This window comes from Podarcis filfolensis (assembly GCF_964270895.1).
Source record: "Podarcis filfolensis genome assembly, chromosome: 15".
NCBI lineage: Eukaryota > Metazoa > Chordata > Lepidosauria > Squamata > Lacertidae > Podarcis > Podarcis filfolensis.
Window position 1 is genome coordinate 14897661 of NC_139618.1, and position 18832 is coordinate 14916492.

The 18832-nt window shown below is 46.2% G+C and overlaps 1 protein-coding gene across 1 annotated transcript; it reads right to left on the reverse strand.

The window, feature by feature from the left end:
* Positions 1–62: 62 nt before the first annotated feature.
* LOC310750305 (myeloperoxidase-like) lies at positions 63–17820 on the reverse strand. The gene is made up of 13 exons (XM_083588188.1): positions 17707–17820; positions 17209–17286; positions 16364–16460; positions 15166–15341; positions 14165–14288; positions 13271–13400; positions 11797–12000; positions 10370–10685; positions 9751–9911; positions 8182–8434; positions 7496–7666; positions 5180–5417; positions 63–2210 (listed from the first exon to the last, which is right to left on the reverse strand). The coding sequence occupies exons 2-13, from the start codon at positions 17282–17284 to the stop codon at positions 2012–2014; spliced, it is 2145 nt and encodes a 714-aa protein (XP_083444314.1). The 5' UTR covers positions 17285–17286; positions 17707–17820; the 3' UTR covers positions 63–2011.
* Between the last annotated feature and the right edge of the window lie 1012 nt (positions 17821–18832).

Sequence of the window (18832 nt, forward strand, 5' to 3'; positions counted from 1 at the left end):
GGGGGGCAGATACAAATACCCCTAAATGGTCAGTGGCTGAAACTTGAGGGCGGGGAGGTTGACACTATGCTCAAAGGACAATTGTTGCAGGTCTGCTGCGCAGGGATGGCCACCGACTTAGATGGCTTTCAAAGATGATGGGACCAATTCATGGAGGAGGAGAGGCTTCTTGGTGGCTACTGGGCATGATGGCTCCGCTCTGCCTCCACAGTTTGAGGCACCAATGCTTCTGAATAGCAGTTCCTGGAAACTGTGGGAGGGGAGAATTGCTCTAGTGCTAGGGTCCTGCTTGCGGGGTTTCTGAGCGCATCTGGTTGGCCACTGTGAGAACAGGATCCTAGGCTATTTATTTTATTCACTGAGTTTGTGAGTCGCTTTCTCTTGTCTAGGGCAACCCAAAGCAAATTGCAACCAACCAACCAGACAGAACAAAATGAAAACAAAAACCCACATACTGTAGATGCATTGAAACCAAAAGGAAAAAAGAAATACGTTGAAAATATCAAACCCACTTCTAAAAGGCCACAGAGAGTTAAAGGCCAAAGGCCTGTTTATAGAAGAAAGCTATTGCCTGACAACAACCTAAAGATGTATAATGATTTCTCCAGGCAAGCCTCCTTGAGGAGAACAAACCTGATGGACTAGATGAGCCATTGACCTGATCCAGCAGGCTCTTATTGTGTTCTTATGGGTCTGGAGCCATTAGCAGCTTCCTGTGTCTCTTTGTTCAGAAAGCAGAGCAGTAGAGGATTGTCCATTAGGGCAAGTGGGGCACTGCCCCACCACCTTGGTCTCCCCTTGGTCAACACCCCCACCTGCCTGCCTTCTTACAACCAGCCCAGAAGGTGCCACTGACTATCATCTGATTAGTCTCAGTGTTGCCTTCATAGAATTTAGCAGAGTAGGAAGATGAAGATAAGCCTAGAATTAGTCAGCTGTACCTGTCATTGGCTCTGGCGCCACCTACTGTTGGGCTCCCTGCCTTCCGCCCAAGGGGCACCAGTCACCCTGGAGACACAGATTACAGTTTCATGTATTTATCTGGGGTTTTTTTATTAGTATTGATCAGATAAGTCTCACAACTCCATCATTAAAAAATAAATACACCTCCCGGTTAGTGCCTATACAATCACTGAAATGAAATCAGAATATGTGTTGCACATAGCTTTCGAAATCCAGCTATGTGACAATATGGAAAGGAAAGAGAAAAGAGCAAATTTTAAAGTAGGATGAACGGCTCATTCCATCAGAAAATCCACAGGGCAATACTTCACTAGGCCAAACAACAATGTTGCAAAAGGGCGTGCAAGCGTTCACATTCTGAGTTCTGCCTAGTCAAGAACTCTAAAGAACAACAACAAAAAAACCCCACCTTGCTATTTTGTGATATTTTGCTTAATTAAAATATCTGGCTGGTTGTGCTGTTTTCACATCCCAAGGGCAGATGTGAGTGTCACAAATCCTTGGATGGTCGTTGCTAGATTTAGTCCCAATCTACCCCAAATGGCCACCTCAAACTGACCTTCCCTTATCCCAGAGCCCAAACCACCTTCCCAGAATGTCAGGAAATATGAATGGGAGAGATGAATCCCAGATTTTAGCCCAGGGATAGCAAAGGGCCATTTTGAGAGTTTGCGGCAGTGGACTGCAAAGGTCCTTCACTACAGCTTTTTAAACAGAGGTTGGATGGTCATCTGCCAGGGGTGCTTCAGCTGTTATTCCAACATTGCAAGGGTGTGGACTGGATGAACCTTGGAGTCCCTGCCAACTGAACAATGCTATGATTCACTTTCTACAGGATCTGAACTCCAACCCAACTGGGAGTCTCGCTCAGGAGACGGGTCAGTTTTCATCACTCTGTGACACGAAGAAGGTCACTATGCATTCTGGAGTGGTTGTGATACCCGCAGGGCTGAGTCCCAGCTCACATTAACTTTCTGGCATTCTGGCAGGTTTGCAATGTCTCAACCAATCCCCCCCCCAAAAAAAACTTCCCCTTGTTGCTGCCAGTCTATTCTTTCCAAGCAGACAAATCCAGCCCTCCAATTTCACGGCACTTCACGAAATCGCTCGGATAGTGGTTCATCTTGAAAACATCGTGGGGCACCTCCTGGATGTGGGTGTTGTCACAAATGATGCGGGAGAGTGAAGCGCCGCTCAGAACCCGCCGCTGCCAGGGGGTGAACACCCCAGGATTCTCCCACCAGAATCTGCAACAAGCAAGGAGGAAAGGGCAGAGGAAGAGGTTGATTGGCATTTGTCCTGGGACATCAAACCCCGTCTAACTGGTAACAAGGGCTGTATTCTAACCTGAGTAATGCTAGAAGACAGTTTCATTTTAGCAAACGCTTCCAGGGTTTTATCCTTTAAACCAGCAGCTCCCCAACTTGCATCTTATGGAATCCCACCACCCTGCAGGGGGTGGTACTGCTCGCTTTGGGTACCACTGGTTTAAATCACAGGTGGGCAGTCCTCAGCCAGCAGGCCAGATGTGCATCTCTAGACCTTTCCCTCTGGCTCTCAGGATGCTCCCAGGTCATGCCCTGCTTTGCATCTCCCTGGAGGGATTTTAACTGACTGGATCACATCCTCAAACTCTGAGAATGCCTGGATTGCTTGCCTGGGTGGAGGATGGAGACGAGCACATGCAGAAGCCTCTGGGTTGTGCATGGCTGCGGCGTAGCCTACTGTACAAAGGTTACATTCACACCCACTGCCTCCAACCACTTTTGCCTCTGGCCTTACTTAGCACTGGTATGTACCCCACACCACCCCGAGGTTGGCAAGGAAGAAATGTGACTCTCAGGCTGAAAAGGGTCCGCCACGCCTTGAAATCTTTCCATGCACCTGCTACGTTTTTTGACTTGTGGTATTTTTGACTGTTTTCACTAACGTTATTTGAGATCCCCAGAAGAGATCAAAGGTCCCATTGTCTCACACCTGGTTTCCTACAGCAGCTAGCCAGATGCTTAGAGCATCCTTTGCCATCTTGGTGCCCTCCTGATGCTGCTGGACTCCAGCTCCCATCAGCAACCAGCTAGGGTGGCTGTACGATGCTGGGGTTGATGGGAGCATTGCTACCAGTCACTGTAGTAAACACTGAAGTAGACAGGTCGCAGCATAAGGAAGCTTCATAGAATAGAATCATAGAATCATAGAGTTGGAAGAGACCACAAGGGCCATCGAGTCCAACCCCCTGCCAAGCAGGAAACACCATCAGAGCACTCCTGACATATGGTTGTCAAGCCTCTGCTTAAAGACCTCCAAAGAAGGAGACTCCACCACACTCCTTGGCAGCAAATTCCACTGTCGAACAGCTCTTACTGTCAGGAAGTTCTTCCTAATGTTTAGGTGGAATCTTCTTTCTTGTAGTTTGGATCCATTGCTCCGTGTCCGCTTTTCTGGAGCAGCAGAAAACAACCTTTCTCCCTCCTCTATGTGACATCCTTTTATATATTTGAACATGGCTATCATATCACCCCTTAACCTCCTCTTCTCCAGGCTAAACATGCCCAGCTCCCTTAGCCGTTCTTCATAAGGCATCGTTTCCAGGCCTTTGACCATTTTGGTTGCCCTCCTCTGGACACGTTCCAGTTTGTCAGTGTCCTTCTTGAACTGTGGTGCCCAGAACTGGACACAGTACTCCAGGTGAGGTCTGACCAGAGCAGAATACAGTGGCACTATTACTTCCCTTGATCTAGATGCTATACTCCTATTGATGCAGCCCAGAATTGCATTGGCTTTTTTAGCTGCCGCGTCACACTGTTGGCTCATGTCAAGTTTGTGGTCAACCAAGACTCCTAGATCCTTCTTATCAATCCTAAGGAGGAACAGAGTTGGGGGGTTTCTGCGGATCAATAGAGGGCCCTTGTCAAGTACCAACAATGCCAGCACTCCTAAAATGAAACAATGATCAGAGTGGTGATACAATGACTTCCGCAATCGACACAGGTTAATATCGCCAAGGCAACTACCTGTAAACAAACAATAAACGCCCATAAAAATGGCAAAAGTAGTTTCTTTCCCCAAATAGTTTTTATCTTAAACAATAGCAAACTGTTAGGCTTCGGGGAATTCTATCCCTCCCACGGTGGCAGCAAGAAGCAGAGAAAAACAAAGAAGAGTTCTTACTAATTTGTTTACTCGTCACAGTGAGAGACAAAGGAATGCAGTCTATCTCCCGTTAATGGCGTTGCTCCAACTGAACTCCTCCCTGCTCACTTCCTAACAACAGCACTTCTGCTTACGGTGGCCACCAGGGGCTAATTGTCTCTGAGACCTTTGCTCTTGCACTCTCAATGAATGGCAGGTTCTGGGAGAAGGAGGGCCAGAAATGCTCTCCAGTGATAACGTGTCAGCTGGCTGCTCTGTCTCCCCCTTCTCTTCTCCCAGCACCTCCCAACTCTTCTGTTCGCCTGTCTCTGAGCTGTGACCTTCCTCAAACCACTGCTGTAATTCAATACTGCCTTCCTCTTCTCTGGAAGCTTCCGGAGAAGGGAGTGGTCCCCACCATTACTCCTCAGTCTTGTCCCCCTCAGTCTAGTCCCTGAAACAAATACAGTGAATAAATAGCTCACCTGTAATATATCAGTGGTTCAGTGCTCCTCTCCTCTCTTTCCAAATAGCTTTTATCTTGAAGAATTGCAAATGCAGGAATAAAGACTAAACCAGGTTTAGCAAATTGAAGGACATTGTCCTCTTTCTATGCTCCTCCTGATGGAAACATGCAGATGGGGATAGATATATCCCTGCTTTAAGTCGTTAACATACTGTCTTCTCTTGTATATTATTTACTACAAAGCCTGATGACTAGGCTCTTTAGCGACGAAACATCAGATTACCGGAATGACATCTGAGCACTGAACCACTGGTATATCACAAGTGAGCTCTTTATTTACTGTGTTTGCTATTGTTCAAGAAAGAAAACTATTTGGGAAAGAAACTACTTTTGCCATTTTAATGGACATTTATTGTTTGTTTACAATGGTGATATTATCTTGTGTCGATTGCAGCACTCCAAGAATGGCACACTGCACCCCGCAAGAAAATGGCCACCATCCTCCTTGCTCCTCTCAGATCCCCTTCCCTGAAAAGGGAACCCGGGTTCTAATTACGCCCCAAGCTCTGTCACAAAGTTGTCATAAAGAGAAATGAGAGCCCCAGAGGGCAAGCAGCTCACCTGTCTCCATCCCGGGTTTTCCGGAACTGTGTCCCGATGAGGCACGCCAGGAGGGGCCCGACCCTCCCATAGGGGACGAAGGGCTCAGCCAGGGCCCCGATCCAGATGTCAATGTTCTCTGGTGTCCCGTAAAGGTCGATGAACTTCTTTGCCAGCTGGGAATTGCCCATTACAGCAGCGAGCTCAGCCTCATCGCTGGGCTCTGATAGGCCGCAGAACCGCCTCCAGGCATTGTATCCTGGTGGAAGCAGAGCAGGGAAGGGTTGTTAGTCTGGCTGGAGGATGGATTAATGGGAAGCAGTGCAGCCAAGTGCCATGGAAGTAAGAGGAGACTGGGGTAAAGAAGGGGGGATTTCAGAAGAATTGCCTTCCTTAGGAACATGGGCCTTCCAAAAAATCAGACCCATGCTTCATCCAGCTCATTATTGTCTGCACTGACCATTGAGCAGGGAGAGGACGGGGACAGGGAGCGAATCACGCTGTGTTGCACCCCACACCCATTTCCTCTCAGCTGCTTAGCCACCTCCTTGCCTCAGGCAGGGCCTTTGCCAGCCTGCCTGCCCTCCTCCTCAACCACTGCCACCGGACAAATAACTGAAGGAGGAACAACTTTCCAACAGCGTCTGTTCCAGTTTCAAGCAGGAGGAGGGCTGCTTCTCTTCACAAAACAAAACGGCAGTGGCATCTCTGCGAGGACCATCCTGAGATTGGACCTCCAGTCCTGAGTCACCTGCTGAGGACCAGTGCCCTGTTGTAATGGAAAGGTGGTCAAACGTTCTTCCGCAGTACTGACAGTATTGCTACAAGGATGTAGCAATACATTCTTTGGAGGTCTTTAAGCAGAGGCTTGACAACCATATGTCAGGAGTGCTCTGATGGTGTTTCCTGTTTGGCAGGGGGTTGGACTCGATGGCCCTTGTGGTCTCTTCCAACTCTATGATTCTATGATTCTATGTATTTGTGACTGACCACAGTGTGGCACAGTGCAACCCACTGAAGGGAACCAATTTTTTACACCAAACGGTATGGTGATTGCTCTGAAGCTAGAATGCATTTATCAAGCATCTGTCTTAGAATCGTTCAACAAAAGTGTATAAATTGCTGAGATCGCTAATACGAATGAATTGTATTTGGAGATCGAGGATGTCCCCAGATTGTATAATACATTTGCAATGGAAACGCGCTTCATATTAATGGGGGATTTTAAACACTTCAAGACATTTTTTCTTCAAATGTGCTTAAGGATTTGGACATCTTAGGCTATTATTTTTTCCCCAACCTGCTCAACTTGCAGCCTACTCAACTCCTTTTTAAAAAACTTTTTTTTTAATTAGCTTTTCAAATTTTACAAATTCTTTTAAACAAACATCAGAACATTTATTTCATATCCGCTGACTTCCCATCCACCCTTCCATTATGTTCTTTTCTTTCTTTATAAAGCTGGTATATTGCTTATATTTCACCCATTATATACTGTATTTTTCCATGTATCACATGACCCCATGTATAAGACAACCCCTATTTTTCGGAGCCCTGAACAATTGTTGAGCTTCTTTTGTAAGTTTGCTGAGCTGTTGAGCAGCTTTTCGACAATCCTCCATTCTGGCTGATGGAACTGGTGCAGTAATACACCACATACTGACACTCACCAAATACTCTTCCTAAGCTGGGAAGAGTGAGTAAACAGCCTCCTCTCCAACATTTCCCTGCTACTGCTGCAGCACCAGCTCTCTCTTGCTCAGCATATTAACCCGTGTATAAGACGACCCTCAATTTATCATTAAAAAAATTCAGAAAAAAGGTTGTCTTACATATGGAAAAATACGGTGTTGATTATAAATTATTAAACTACCACTTCTTATCTGCTGCTGTACTTCAAATCCTGCATACATTTTAACATAACCATGATATTTTTTTTCAAATATGCTACAAAATACTTCCATTCTTCAATAAAAAAAATTTCATTCTTCATTCTGTTCTTTAATTCTCACAGCTAGTCTAGCCATCTCATAATATTCCATCATCTTCATTCTTCTTTCATTGGGGCTTCCTCTTCTTTCCATTTGTGTGCGTGGACAATCTTGCCCCCGTCATAGCATACATAAACAAATTAAACAATTCCTTCGGTCCAATTATACCTAACAGAAAGGCCTCAGGTTTCTTGGGAATCACCCAACTCCTATCTCTGTAAAGACATTGCAATCCTAAGTCTCCTGTTGACTCTCCTCCTCACTAAGCCACCCTGGATCTCTTCACTCACTGTTTAGCACAAGAAACCATGGACAGGGTCAAAAACTTCAGGACAGGCTCTCCTACCTGGCAGGCCATGGTCTCTCCCCCGCTGGAGGTTCAGGGATGCCAGATCAAGGCCGATGAGCTCAAGCTGCTCAAAGAGTCGCTCCTGGAGCTCCTCCACCATCATCTGGTTCTGCTTCATCAGCTTGGCATGGTCGGCCAGGAGGCCACGGAGAAGAGGGTCAATGCCACCTGGAAGAGAAAGGTAGTGGTGGCCCTGAAGATGAGGAACACTCAACCCAAGGTTTAGGGTGTCCTTTTATTTTTATTTTTTAATGGAAAGGGGACGGCTTTTCCACCTTCAAAATTGTTGAACAGCTCTTACCATCAGAAACTTGTTTCTAATGTTTCATCGGAATATCCTTTTTGCAATTTGACTCCATTGGTCCCCTCTGGAGCAGCAGAAAACAAGCTTGCTCCATCTTCCATGCCACAACCCTTCAGATATTTGAAGATGGCTATCATATCTCCTCTCAGTCTTCTCTTTTCCAGGCTAAATATACCCAACTCCCTCAACTTGTTCCACACAAGGCTTGGTTTCCAGACCCATCATCATCTTGTCTGCCCTCTTCTGCACACTTTCCAGCTTGGAACAACCTTATATAGAAAGTTCTTCATGACCCCTGTTTGCCCTTAGTTTGTTCCCAGGAGATTTCTGTTTCCCAGACAGCCCAAGAACCCCGCAGGACAAGGAACAAAAGCATTACCTTCCATTACGATTCTCCATGAAGCAGAGAAGGTCAGATGAAGGAGGACATTGGAATATGGGACAAGGGGCTTGAAGTTTTGGTCCAGGCGGGGCACAAATGGGGGAACAGAACCGTGTCCAAACCGGAAGGCCAGGGAGAACACGTTTGAGACAGTGGGGTCCTCAGAGTCATTGTAGCCTCTGTACAAAGGCAACTGCTTGTTCATCTCATTGCCCAAGACAAGGGGCAGGTAATCTCTGAAGGTGATCACCTGCAACCAAACCAGGAAAGGCGCCACTGTTATTTTTTGGTTTTTAAAATATGTTTTATTGATTTCAAACTTAAACAACAGTTACAAATTAACAATTAAGTAAACCACCCTAGCCTTCCAGAGTGCAAATTGTCCTCTAATGAAGACATAGCTTCTGTCCAGCTTTAAGTTTTCACAAGCATTACTATTTTTATTTATTAAAATTGTATAGAAATGAACACAATGTGTGTGTGTGCAAGTGTGTGGCTATGGGTGTTTAGTGGCCACTTTACAAAGTTTGAAGGGAAACAAAGAGAGTCCCTGACCTCCAGGAGCTTACACGAGGGAAGACAACTGAGGTCAGGCTAATATGGTACTCATATGAGCAACTGGAGTTACATCTCAGGCATGGTTTTTACATATGCAGTACAACCGCATCTTACACACATTTAACTTGTGCTATTTCAACCAATGTGGTTGAAGGCAGCCTGGTTGAAATCATCCAAGTTCAATCCCGGCAAGGCAGAGAGCTTTCCACAATGGGTCTGTTTGTGTTACCTGAAGAGCTTTTAAGCTCTCTGACTCACTTGCTGGGTAAGGCCCACTTGACACATAGGATCTGAAAGCACAAGGGATTCTGTCTCTCTCCCCCTCACCCACTAGCAATGAGGGGTGTTTGGGAATATGCGATTTTTGTGTATATGCAGAAGCCTTGAAACCAAACTTTTGCGTTAAGATGCAACCGTACTGTAAATCTAGCCCTTTCCTCCAAACAGCTCAGGACCTTGGAGAGTGACTGAGGTGGGGGTTCAGCACCATGGACAGCACTGCTAAGCCCAGGCACCCAAGTTGTCTCAGCAAAGGTCCTGGAGAAACTGGCAGAGTTTTATAGCCCGGCCAGGTAGTCGCTGGCTAGAGGTCCTGCCCCCTAAGTGCCTGGAGGTCCCGCCTCCTTGGCAGTTAAAGGGACAGTGCCTTTTTCTACAGCTGTTAGCTTCTTCAAGATCATGGGGTTTTCTTCTCAGGGTACTCTTGATTTCCCAATGAGTTAACTTTTTTTGTTATTTTCTCCAATATTTCCCTTTTAATGCACACTTTACCCCCAAAATATGCACTTTTGTACCCATCACTTGGCTGGAGAACTGCACTGTGAAATTTGGAGAAATGCAAAGAATTTGGTTTGAATATTCTTGCAGAAAGTGCAAATTCTGTGAGTTTGTCTCTAAATGTGAGCTGAATTAAATTCCTCCCTTGCACCTTCCCTGAAGGCATGAATGAAGCTAGAGTGAAACTCCATTTTGAATGAAGCCGAAGGAAGAGCTCATTTGTCACCATACCTGATTCACTGCCCCAATAATCTTCCGAACTTCCTGATAGATCTTTTCCCCATCCCAGTGGGGGTTCAGCGCCTTCAGCTCCCTGGCCAATCGGTTATGCTCCCGGACAAAGAGGGTGTGGAGAGCTGTCAGCCCCAGATTTTCAGTGACACGTTTATCCCCTGCAAAATTAAAGAAACCATCCCTCTAATTTCAAGCGGATTAAGCTAGAAAATGAATTAACACTCTTTTATTGCTGTGTGAAGCCACAGGGAGACTGGTAGGGCAGAAGGCAGGGAGCCCAACAGCAGGTGGCGCCAGAGCCATTGACAGGCAGAGTCAATAATCAATCCCTCTTCACGGGAAACCCTGGGAATTATAGCTCTGGCAGGGGAAGAGGGGTCTCCTAACAACTCTCAGCACCCTTCATAAACTACACTTCCCAGGATCCTTTGGGGGAGGAAATCCATGACTGTTTAAAGTGGTATCATAGTGCTTTAAACAGATGGTGTGCATTTGGCCTAACACTTGATGCCCAGATCCATCCAAACATAGGAAGTTACCTTATCATTGGTCACCTAGAGTACTACTGTTTACACGGACTGGCAGCTGCTGACCATGCCCTGGTGGAAAGACATACCCGCATTGAAACATGGGATGTTGGCAGTTCTGTTTGTGTAGAGGCAGATGCTGTTTGAATTGCTCTCGAAAGGAAGGAGGCCCAGACCAGCGTCTGTGAAGTTCTGGTTGAGCGCCATTAAACCCAGAGAGTTGCTTTGGTTCCGGAGGCTTCTTGCCAAAGGCTCCTCACTCCCATACACCATGCTGGCATCCAGAAAGGACGTGATGGAATTGAGCTGCTCGCGGATGAACGTCGTGGGGTTGCAAACAGGGGTGGTCCGGATGAAAGGCATGCAGACGCCTGGCTTTGTAATCCGCGGGTCTCCAGGTGGAATCTGCAGAAAACAATCCCACAATTCATTTGTTTTTTATTTATTGCATCTATACCTCCAAGAAGCTCAAGATAGTAGACATGATTCTTCTCTCTTCATTAATCCCCACAACAATCCTGTGCGGTAGGTTAGGTGCAGAGACAGTGGCTGGCCAAAGTTTTGTTTTGTTTTTTAGTTTCCAGAAGGAAGAAAGAAAAATAATCACACTCCCAACAAGTTGTTTTAAAAAAAGAAAATGTTACCACTGATCCAAGTATTGTGGTAGGGTGGTAGGTGATGTTACAGGCATTGGCCAATATGATGACCAGGGAACTGTTCCTCCCATGCAAACAGCGGCACATTTCTCCTCTCTCCATGGGCTCTGCTAGATATTTTAAAAACTCAGCCTACTCAGCCCCCTGGCACAAGTGGGCAAATGAAGTTTGTGGGTCACTCTTGGAAACACCCGATAAGAACGTGTAAGAGCACAAGAAGAGGCTGCTGGATCAGGCCAATGGCCCATCTAATCCAGCATCCTGTTCTCACAGTGGCCAACCAGATGCCCCCAAGGGAAGGCCGCAAGCAGGATTTGAGCACAGGAGCAGCACTGTCCCTTCCTGTGGTTTCTAGCAACTGGTATACAGAAGCATTAATGTCCCCAACTTTGTAGGCAGAGTATCACCATCATGGCTGGTCGCCATCAATAGCCCTCTCCCTCCATGAATTTGTGAAATCCTCTTTTAAAGCCATCCAATTCGATGGCCGTCACTGTCTGCAGTTTAACCACCATGCTGTGTGAAGAAGGACTTTTTCCTATCTGTTCTGAACCTTCCAACATTTGCGATGTGCACTTTGCTTTGTGTCAAGAGCTATGTGATAACCCGTATATTTCAGACTGCAGCTCCCATCAGCCAGAATGCCTGTTACACTGCTGGGGCTCATGGGACCACAGTCGAGCCGGCTGATGGGAGTTGTAGTCCTACACACCTAGAAGGTGCCATGTTGTCAAAGGCTGCTGGGAGCTAATAGTTCAAAGAGGACAGAGGGCCTGCAAAAGACCTGACTCCACTCCACCCCAGCAAAAAACATACACCTGTCTCACCTAAGAATCTCTTAACACCGAATTTTCCATTACCTTAATCGGGAAGCAGGGGGGCGCGTAGTTGCAGCTGGTGTCGCAGTGGACATCCTGGTTCTGGATGCTGGTTTCAGTCATGGGGGCTAAGTCCATGTCATGGTCGACCCACTGGCCCCAGTGCATGAACGCCAGTGAGCGCTCCTGGTCATCCGTGATCTTCTCGTTGGGGGTGCCAATGATCTCGTTGGATACCTGCCGCACCTATGGTGGAGCACCCAAGGGCCACCGGAGGAAATGATGCAGAGTGTTCAATCTGCATAGCCTCAATGCTAAGTGCTCTGGCTCCAACAGGGGAAGCCAGAAGAGGAACTGTAAGCAATGTGCAAGCAACAACAACACACACGCACACATGTGGCAGCACTCTGCCATTCATGCCACTGCCAAAAAGTGCACTAGAGGGTTTGTAGGGCATGTTAATAAGACTTTTGGGCCATTGTATAGTGAGGATGGAATTCAATTTCTAAAAAACTAGGTACTATTAGAAGCCATGTTGGTAATAGCCCGACACGGGGAAGCATCAAAAATTCCTATTCAGTTCCATTGCTTTATCTGAATGCCTGGCCAGACATCAATGCACTGTCTGGGGCGAAGCCAAATCAGACAGTTTTGACACAGACTGGTCCCCATTTTCTTATTATATAGATAAGGAGAGTTGTACACAACTCCCACGACTTACTCCTCTTTGTGGTTGGACTATATAAAAAGGTAAAGGGACCCCCGACCCATTAGGTCCCGTCATGACCGACTCTGGGGTTGCGGCGCTCATCTCGCTTTATTGGCCGAGGGAGCCGGCGTACAGCTTCCGGGTCATGTGGCCAGCATGACTAAGCCGCTTCTGGCGAACCAGAGGAGCGCATGGAAATGCCGTTTACCTTCCTGCCAGAGCAGTACCTATTTATCTACTTGCACTTTGATGTGCTTTCGAACTGCTAGGTTGGCAGGAGCAGGGACCGAGCAACGGGAGCTCACCCCGTCGTGGGGATTCGAACCGCCGACCTTCTGATTGGCAAGTCCTAGGCTCTGTGGTTTAATGCACAGTGCCACCTGCGTCCTGATTGGACTATATAGACTGATCTTAAAAGCTGTGTCTCAGTCATTTGTTTTTTATACAGAATATGCCCTGTGTATGGTTTTTGTTATGATCTGTATGGTTATGTCTTAGTTCGTAGATATGTTTACGATAAATCGATGAAAGCTGTATTTATTTATTTTTTAAAAGTGATTGGCTCAAACTTCAAATTGCCTAGAAGCAGAATATCTCATTTTGGTGATTGTGCAGGGATTTGCTGTATCAAATGAGAGTAATCTCCTCTTATAGGGGTTGTCCATGTGGTGACAGACACCATGCTCTCCCCCCAGAAACCCCGAACGATTGGTCCACCACCTCAGCCACCTCTCTGAATCCACCCCCAACATGGCTGTTTCTCTATAATTTGTCCCAGAATCCCAGAATGACTTCTCCAGCTCTTACCAGTGGGAGGGGGTGTCCATTATAAAGCTGGCCCTGGATGAGACCCTTGGGAAGAGACACACCATCCTCATACTCTGCTGGGAGCCAGCGGGCATAGCCATGGTTAGACATACCAAAATGAGGGTGCTTCCTAGGGAGGGGGGAGAAGCGCATTAGTTTGGAACTCTGCCCCATGCGTGAAGGCTCCTCTGGAGGCAGGCATGCTTTGAGGGATTAACCTTTGCAAATCCCAGTCCAAGGTGAGCTGATCTGCACTCCTCGAAATCACATGCAGGCCAGAACTTAGCCACGCAACAGATTTCTCTCCGCCTCTAAATGTGGCATAGCAGCAAAGTTCTGGGCAGTTAAGAACATACCAAGAGACATATTTAAATGCCTGCTCTGAGAGATGAGGATCTGCATGGGGAGAGTGGGGAGAGAAAAGCTTTTTGCCATCTCTTGTGACCCTAGAAATCATGGACATCCAATGAATGTTGGGAGATTCAGGACAGATAAAAGAAAATCCTCCAACGGTCATATTTATGGAAGGGCTGTGAGTTCTAGTATTATGAGGGAGGGAGAAAAATCTTTCTTCTGTCTGCTGTCTCCATGCCACACATGACTTTATGAACTCCTACCATGTCATCTCTTACTTGCCTTTTCTCTAAACTAATAAATCCCAAACACCGCAACCTTTTTTCATAGGGAAGCCACTCCATGCCCTTGATCATTTTGGCATCCTTTTTCTAATTTTCTAATTTCCTTCAACGCCTTCCTTTGGCCCAGGTTCCTGGATGACCTCTCCAGCTCTTACCAGTGGTAAGAGTGGTATTTCCCCTCAGATGAGGGAGAACCTTTGACCTGCCTGCACCCCCCCCCCCAAATAAAACCCTTCTCCAGCCAGCTTCTCCTTACCGATTGTTGCATTCTCCTGTGATGGTCCGATAAGGGCTGTTTTGTGGGCACCGGACTGGGCGGATCAGATAGTCACAGCCAGTGGCTCTGGTGATCATATCTTTCTGTTGGATGCTTAGCACATCTAAACAAGATATCCGATAAGGGGAAGAAAAGCAATGGCTTTTGTCTTAGAAGCAAATTTCAATGAGAATCTACCTTCAGTGGTCTAACCCACCCCACCAAATATGAGAGGTAAGGCTGCCCACTTGTCAATCACCTGACATCACAAGGGCATCATTTACCAGTGTGGTTTGAAATAATAATAATAATAATAATAATAATAATAATAATAATAATAATTTATTTGTACCAGCCACTATGGGCGGCTTCCACAAAGACCAAAAATACACTAATATGTCATACATTAAAAACTTCCCTGAACAGGGCTGCCTTAAGATGTCTTCTGAATGTCAGGTAGTTGTTTATCTCTTTGACATCTGATGGGAGGGCGTTCCACAGGGCAGGCACCACTACCGAGAAGGCCCTCTGCCTGGTTCCCTGTAGCTTTGCTTCTCGCAATGAGGGAACTGCTAGAAGGCCCTCGGCGCTAAACCTCAGTGTCCGGGCAGAACAATGGGGGTGAAGACGCTCCTTCAGGTATACTGGGCTGAGGCTATTTAGGGCTTTAAAGGTCAACACCAACACTTTGAATTGTGCTCGGAAATGTACTGGGAGCCAATGTAGGTCTTTCAAGACCAGTGTTATGTGATCTCGGCGGCCGCCCCCAGTCACCAGTCTAGCTGCCGCGTTCTGGATTGAAATCAGGCTGCACAAGCAAAGAGTCAGCGGTTTGCAGGCACCGACCATCAGCTGGGCAGCATTGCCTTTAAACCCCCCTTTTGGCCAGCTTTTACCTGCCTCAGGTAAAGTGGGTGTGGCTTGGCTAAACCTGCCTCGCAGGCTGAAAGTTCACCGCCACCCCAACTGTGCTAAAGCTTTTGCCCGAGGATTCACGATACCTGTGATGTTGAAGTGACGGTGCCAGACCTTCTGCAGTTTCTGCCTCAGGAGATCCAACGCCGTTTCCATGTAACTTGCCGCCCGGCTTGCAGTCCTGGTCCCCGCCACCGGTTCCTTTAAATGTCTCAGGAAGTCGGAGGGGGTGAGATGGGGGTTTCTCAAGTTCTCCTTCGCTCTGGAAAGAGAAGCACAGAGGGGATGGCAACAAGGAGACGGGGGACCTTAACAGAAAGCGCTCAGAAGTGTCACAGCAAGCCTTCCTAATGATGAACCTAAGAACCTAAAAGAGCTTTGCTGGATCAGGCCAATAGCCCAACTAGTCCAGCATCCTGTTCTCACAGTGGCCACCCAGAAGCCCACTAGCAGGATGGAAGCTCAAAAGCACCCTCCTCTCTTGTGGTTTCCAGCAACTGGCAAGTTTATGCAGTGACACTTACTCGCTGCCTTGCTGTTGCCATTTTGCTCCCTTCAGTTTTATTTTTTAAACTGCAATGGTACCTCAGTTTTACGAACGTAATCCGTTCCCGAAGACTGTTTGACTTCTGAAATGTTCAAAAACCAAAAACTCAACAGCCGACAGCTAGACCTCAGGATCTTGCACTCAGAGGAAACAATGTGGCACTTTCGACTTCTGAGGCATGTTCGTAAACCGAAATGTTCGTCCACGGAGTCGTTCGAAAACCAAGGTACCACTGCATGCTCTTTCTAAAATTCATTGTTGTTAATGATGCTATGTCAACTCCGGCAATATATGAACAGATTGCTTTTAGATGCAGATTGTGCATGGATAAATACAATGATATTTGGGATCCATTCATAAAAATCATAATGTCTTGTTAATAATTTTACATTTATTGGATTAATTGTATGTACTTATGTACAGTGGTACCTCAGGTTACATACGCTTCAGGTTACAGACTCCGCTAACCCAGAAATAGTGCTTCAGGTTAAGAACTTTGCTTCAGGATGAGAACAGAAATTGTGCTCTGGCGGTGCAGCAGCAGCAGGAGGCCCCATTAGCTAAAGTGGTGCTTCAGGTTAAGAACAGTTTCAGGTTAAGTATGGACCTCCGGAACGAATTAAGTACTTAACCCGAGGTACCACTGTAGTTATATACCCTAGAGACATACTCCACTAATGATGACTGAAAGGGGAGGGAGGGAAGATTTAATGCAGATTTACATGAAGGAAGCTCACCTTTCCCGGTACACCTTGTATGCTTGATCCACCAACCGCTTGGCTGTGTTGATGCTGAATAAAATGTCAGGACCAGTCAATTTCTCAGAGGCCAACGCTTTAAAAGAGAAAACCAAAAACATCAGCTCAAAGGGCCCCCCAAGTCCAAACTAGGGCAATCAAATTTCAGCAGCAAGGTACACAGATGGCATGATGCAGCGACTATCCAGGACAATCTTGGCCAATTCAGTTTACAAAAAATTCTCCACCCCACCACCTGGCATTTTTCACCAGCCCAGCCTTCCCACAAATGTGTATGTCAAATCATTTGCACCACACTCTGAGAGCCTGTTCCACAGGACCAAACATAATAAAAAAAAATCTCCTTTCCTGGTCACCTTGAAAATACGCTCATCTCACCAAAGGCGAGTGGCTATTTGCAGGCCTTAAGCTGAGATGCCCTCTTGGAGGTTGGTTCCTATCCACATACCAGGTTTTGACAGAAAAGGGGTTCAGAGAGGCACCCTCCCCAACCCAATCAATCATGGATCGCCTTGAAGATTTTCATAAATTCACCCCACCCTGTCCCCAAAACGATGCACGAACTCTACAAGACGTGACCTTTTGGGCCCTTTCCAAAGCTACAATTCTGTGATTATATGAAAAATCAAAGGCAACTTCCTAGAAATGAGTTCCATGCACATACTTTTAAAAACTCTTTTTGTGGGCTGCTGTGAGCAATCATGGAGTATATAGATATTGTGAAATTAAAATAAAGGAAAATAATTATTTGATTACATTCCTTTTCCATCTTCCCCCCAGAAATATTCCCACCCTTGGAAGAGTCACGGGATTTGTTGTGTTACCTTCTGAGGAAGATTCGGATGCTGGCAGGAATCCGAAGGCCACTAAGAGGCTCAGGAGAGAAAGGGCTTGCTTCATCTCTGCAAAATAAAAGAGGAACGGGTGGGTTTTGAGTAGGGGAAATAATAAAAACGTTCTTTTAAAACCCTGCAAAAGTCGTTCCAACGGAGGCAAAGGAGAGAGCCAGTGTGGTTGCAGTGACTTGACTGCTGGACTAGGACTTGGGAGAGACCAAGGTTCAAATCCACACCCTGCCTAACCTACCTCACAGGGTTGTTGTGAGGGTTAATCGAGGAGGGGGGAAACCATATACACCACCTTGAGTTTCCTTGGAGGAAAAGGTGGAATAGAAATGCAATAAATAAGACCAAGGCTTGTTGCCTGTGTTACTCCTACTCAGAGTAGACCCATTGAAATTAATGGACATGGCTAACTTCCTATGTGTGGAAAGCTGGGCACTGCCATGTCCTCAGCAGCAAGAAAAAGGTGCTAAGCCTCACCTGCTGTGCTCAGCTCCTGGCTGTGGATTTTGCTAGGTGCCGAGTACTTTTATAGTCTCTGGTTATCAGGTGTGGGCAGGTTCTTGATGAGACCGGGATGAGGGAAAACACACAGACCAACCTCAGGTTGGTTTAGGCCAAGAGGAAATATTTGCTAGGTTCTTCCTCCATCGAACAGAGGAGGCCCATTTCCTTGTTCCTGGGGGATAAATTTCTGAGATACTGGAGCAGGAAAGGTTATATAAATATTAGTCAGTGATTTATTCTTAAGAAAGAAGAGGGATCCAACCCACTTCAAAAAATGCCATGAAGCATGTCAGAAAAGACCATGCCTTACATTCCTGACAAGTGATATGCAAATCTGTTGATTTCACTTTCGCATTCTGGCTCCCTTGAATGCAGTTTCCCACTTTACCACATCACTTTGCTGATTTATTTATTTTAAAAAGAAGTCCTTGAGAAAATTCAGCAGAATTTTCATGCACGTTGAATGCAGTTTTGACTATTCTGCCAAAAAAGAAAGAAAAGAAATATTTACCTTATGCGAAACATTTTGTATGTATTTCAGTAATATCTGCAATTTTAGGCACATCTTAATATATGCATTTTTTTGTACACCTTACTTGGTTGGAAAAAACTGCATGTGCAAAATTTGGAGGACTGCAGATTTCAAAGGACGATTTTGCCTGTCAGGATGTTTTGTTTCAAAAACTGCAAATCAGGTAGGCTGGCCTTTGAATGCAAACTGGATTGCATTTCTCCTCAATCCCTCGTCCTGATATATTCAGAGTAAAACTCTCCCCTGTTCCCCCTCACTCCGCAAAGGAAAATTGCCTTTAAACAAGGCGGTTTGACCTCCTTGCTTCTCACTGTACCTGAGGACCAAAACTGCCTTTGTGAATCAGTTATCAGACCATTGATGTGCTCAGAAAAGACTTTGAAAATATTGACCAGCAACAGAGGTTGATGCGATGTGTGTTTTCTCAAAAGTGGATCCCAACAAATCTAGTCAGACTTGGGTCACATCCACACCAAAGGTTTAAAGCAAATTTATGCCACTTATTGTAGAGTTGGAAAAAGGTCCGTGAAAGGGCAACCCTTTTGAGATTACAGCATTTGGGACTTT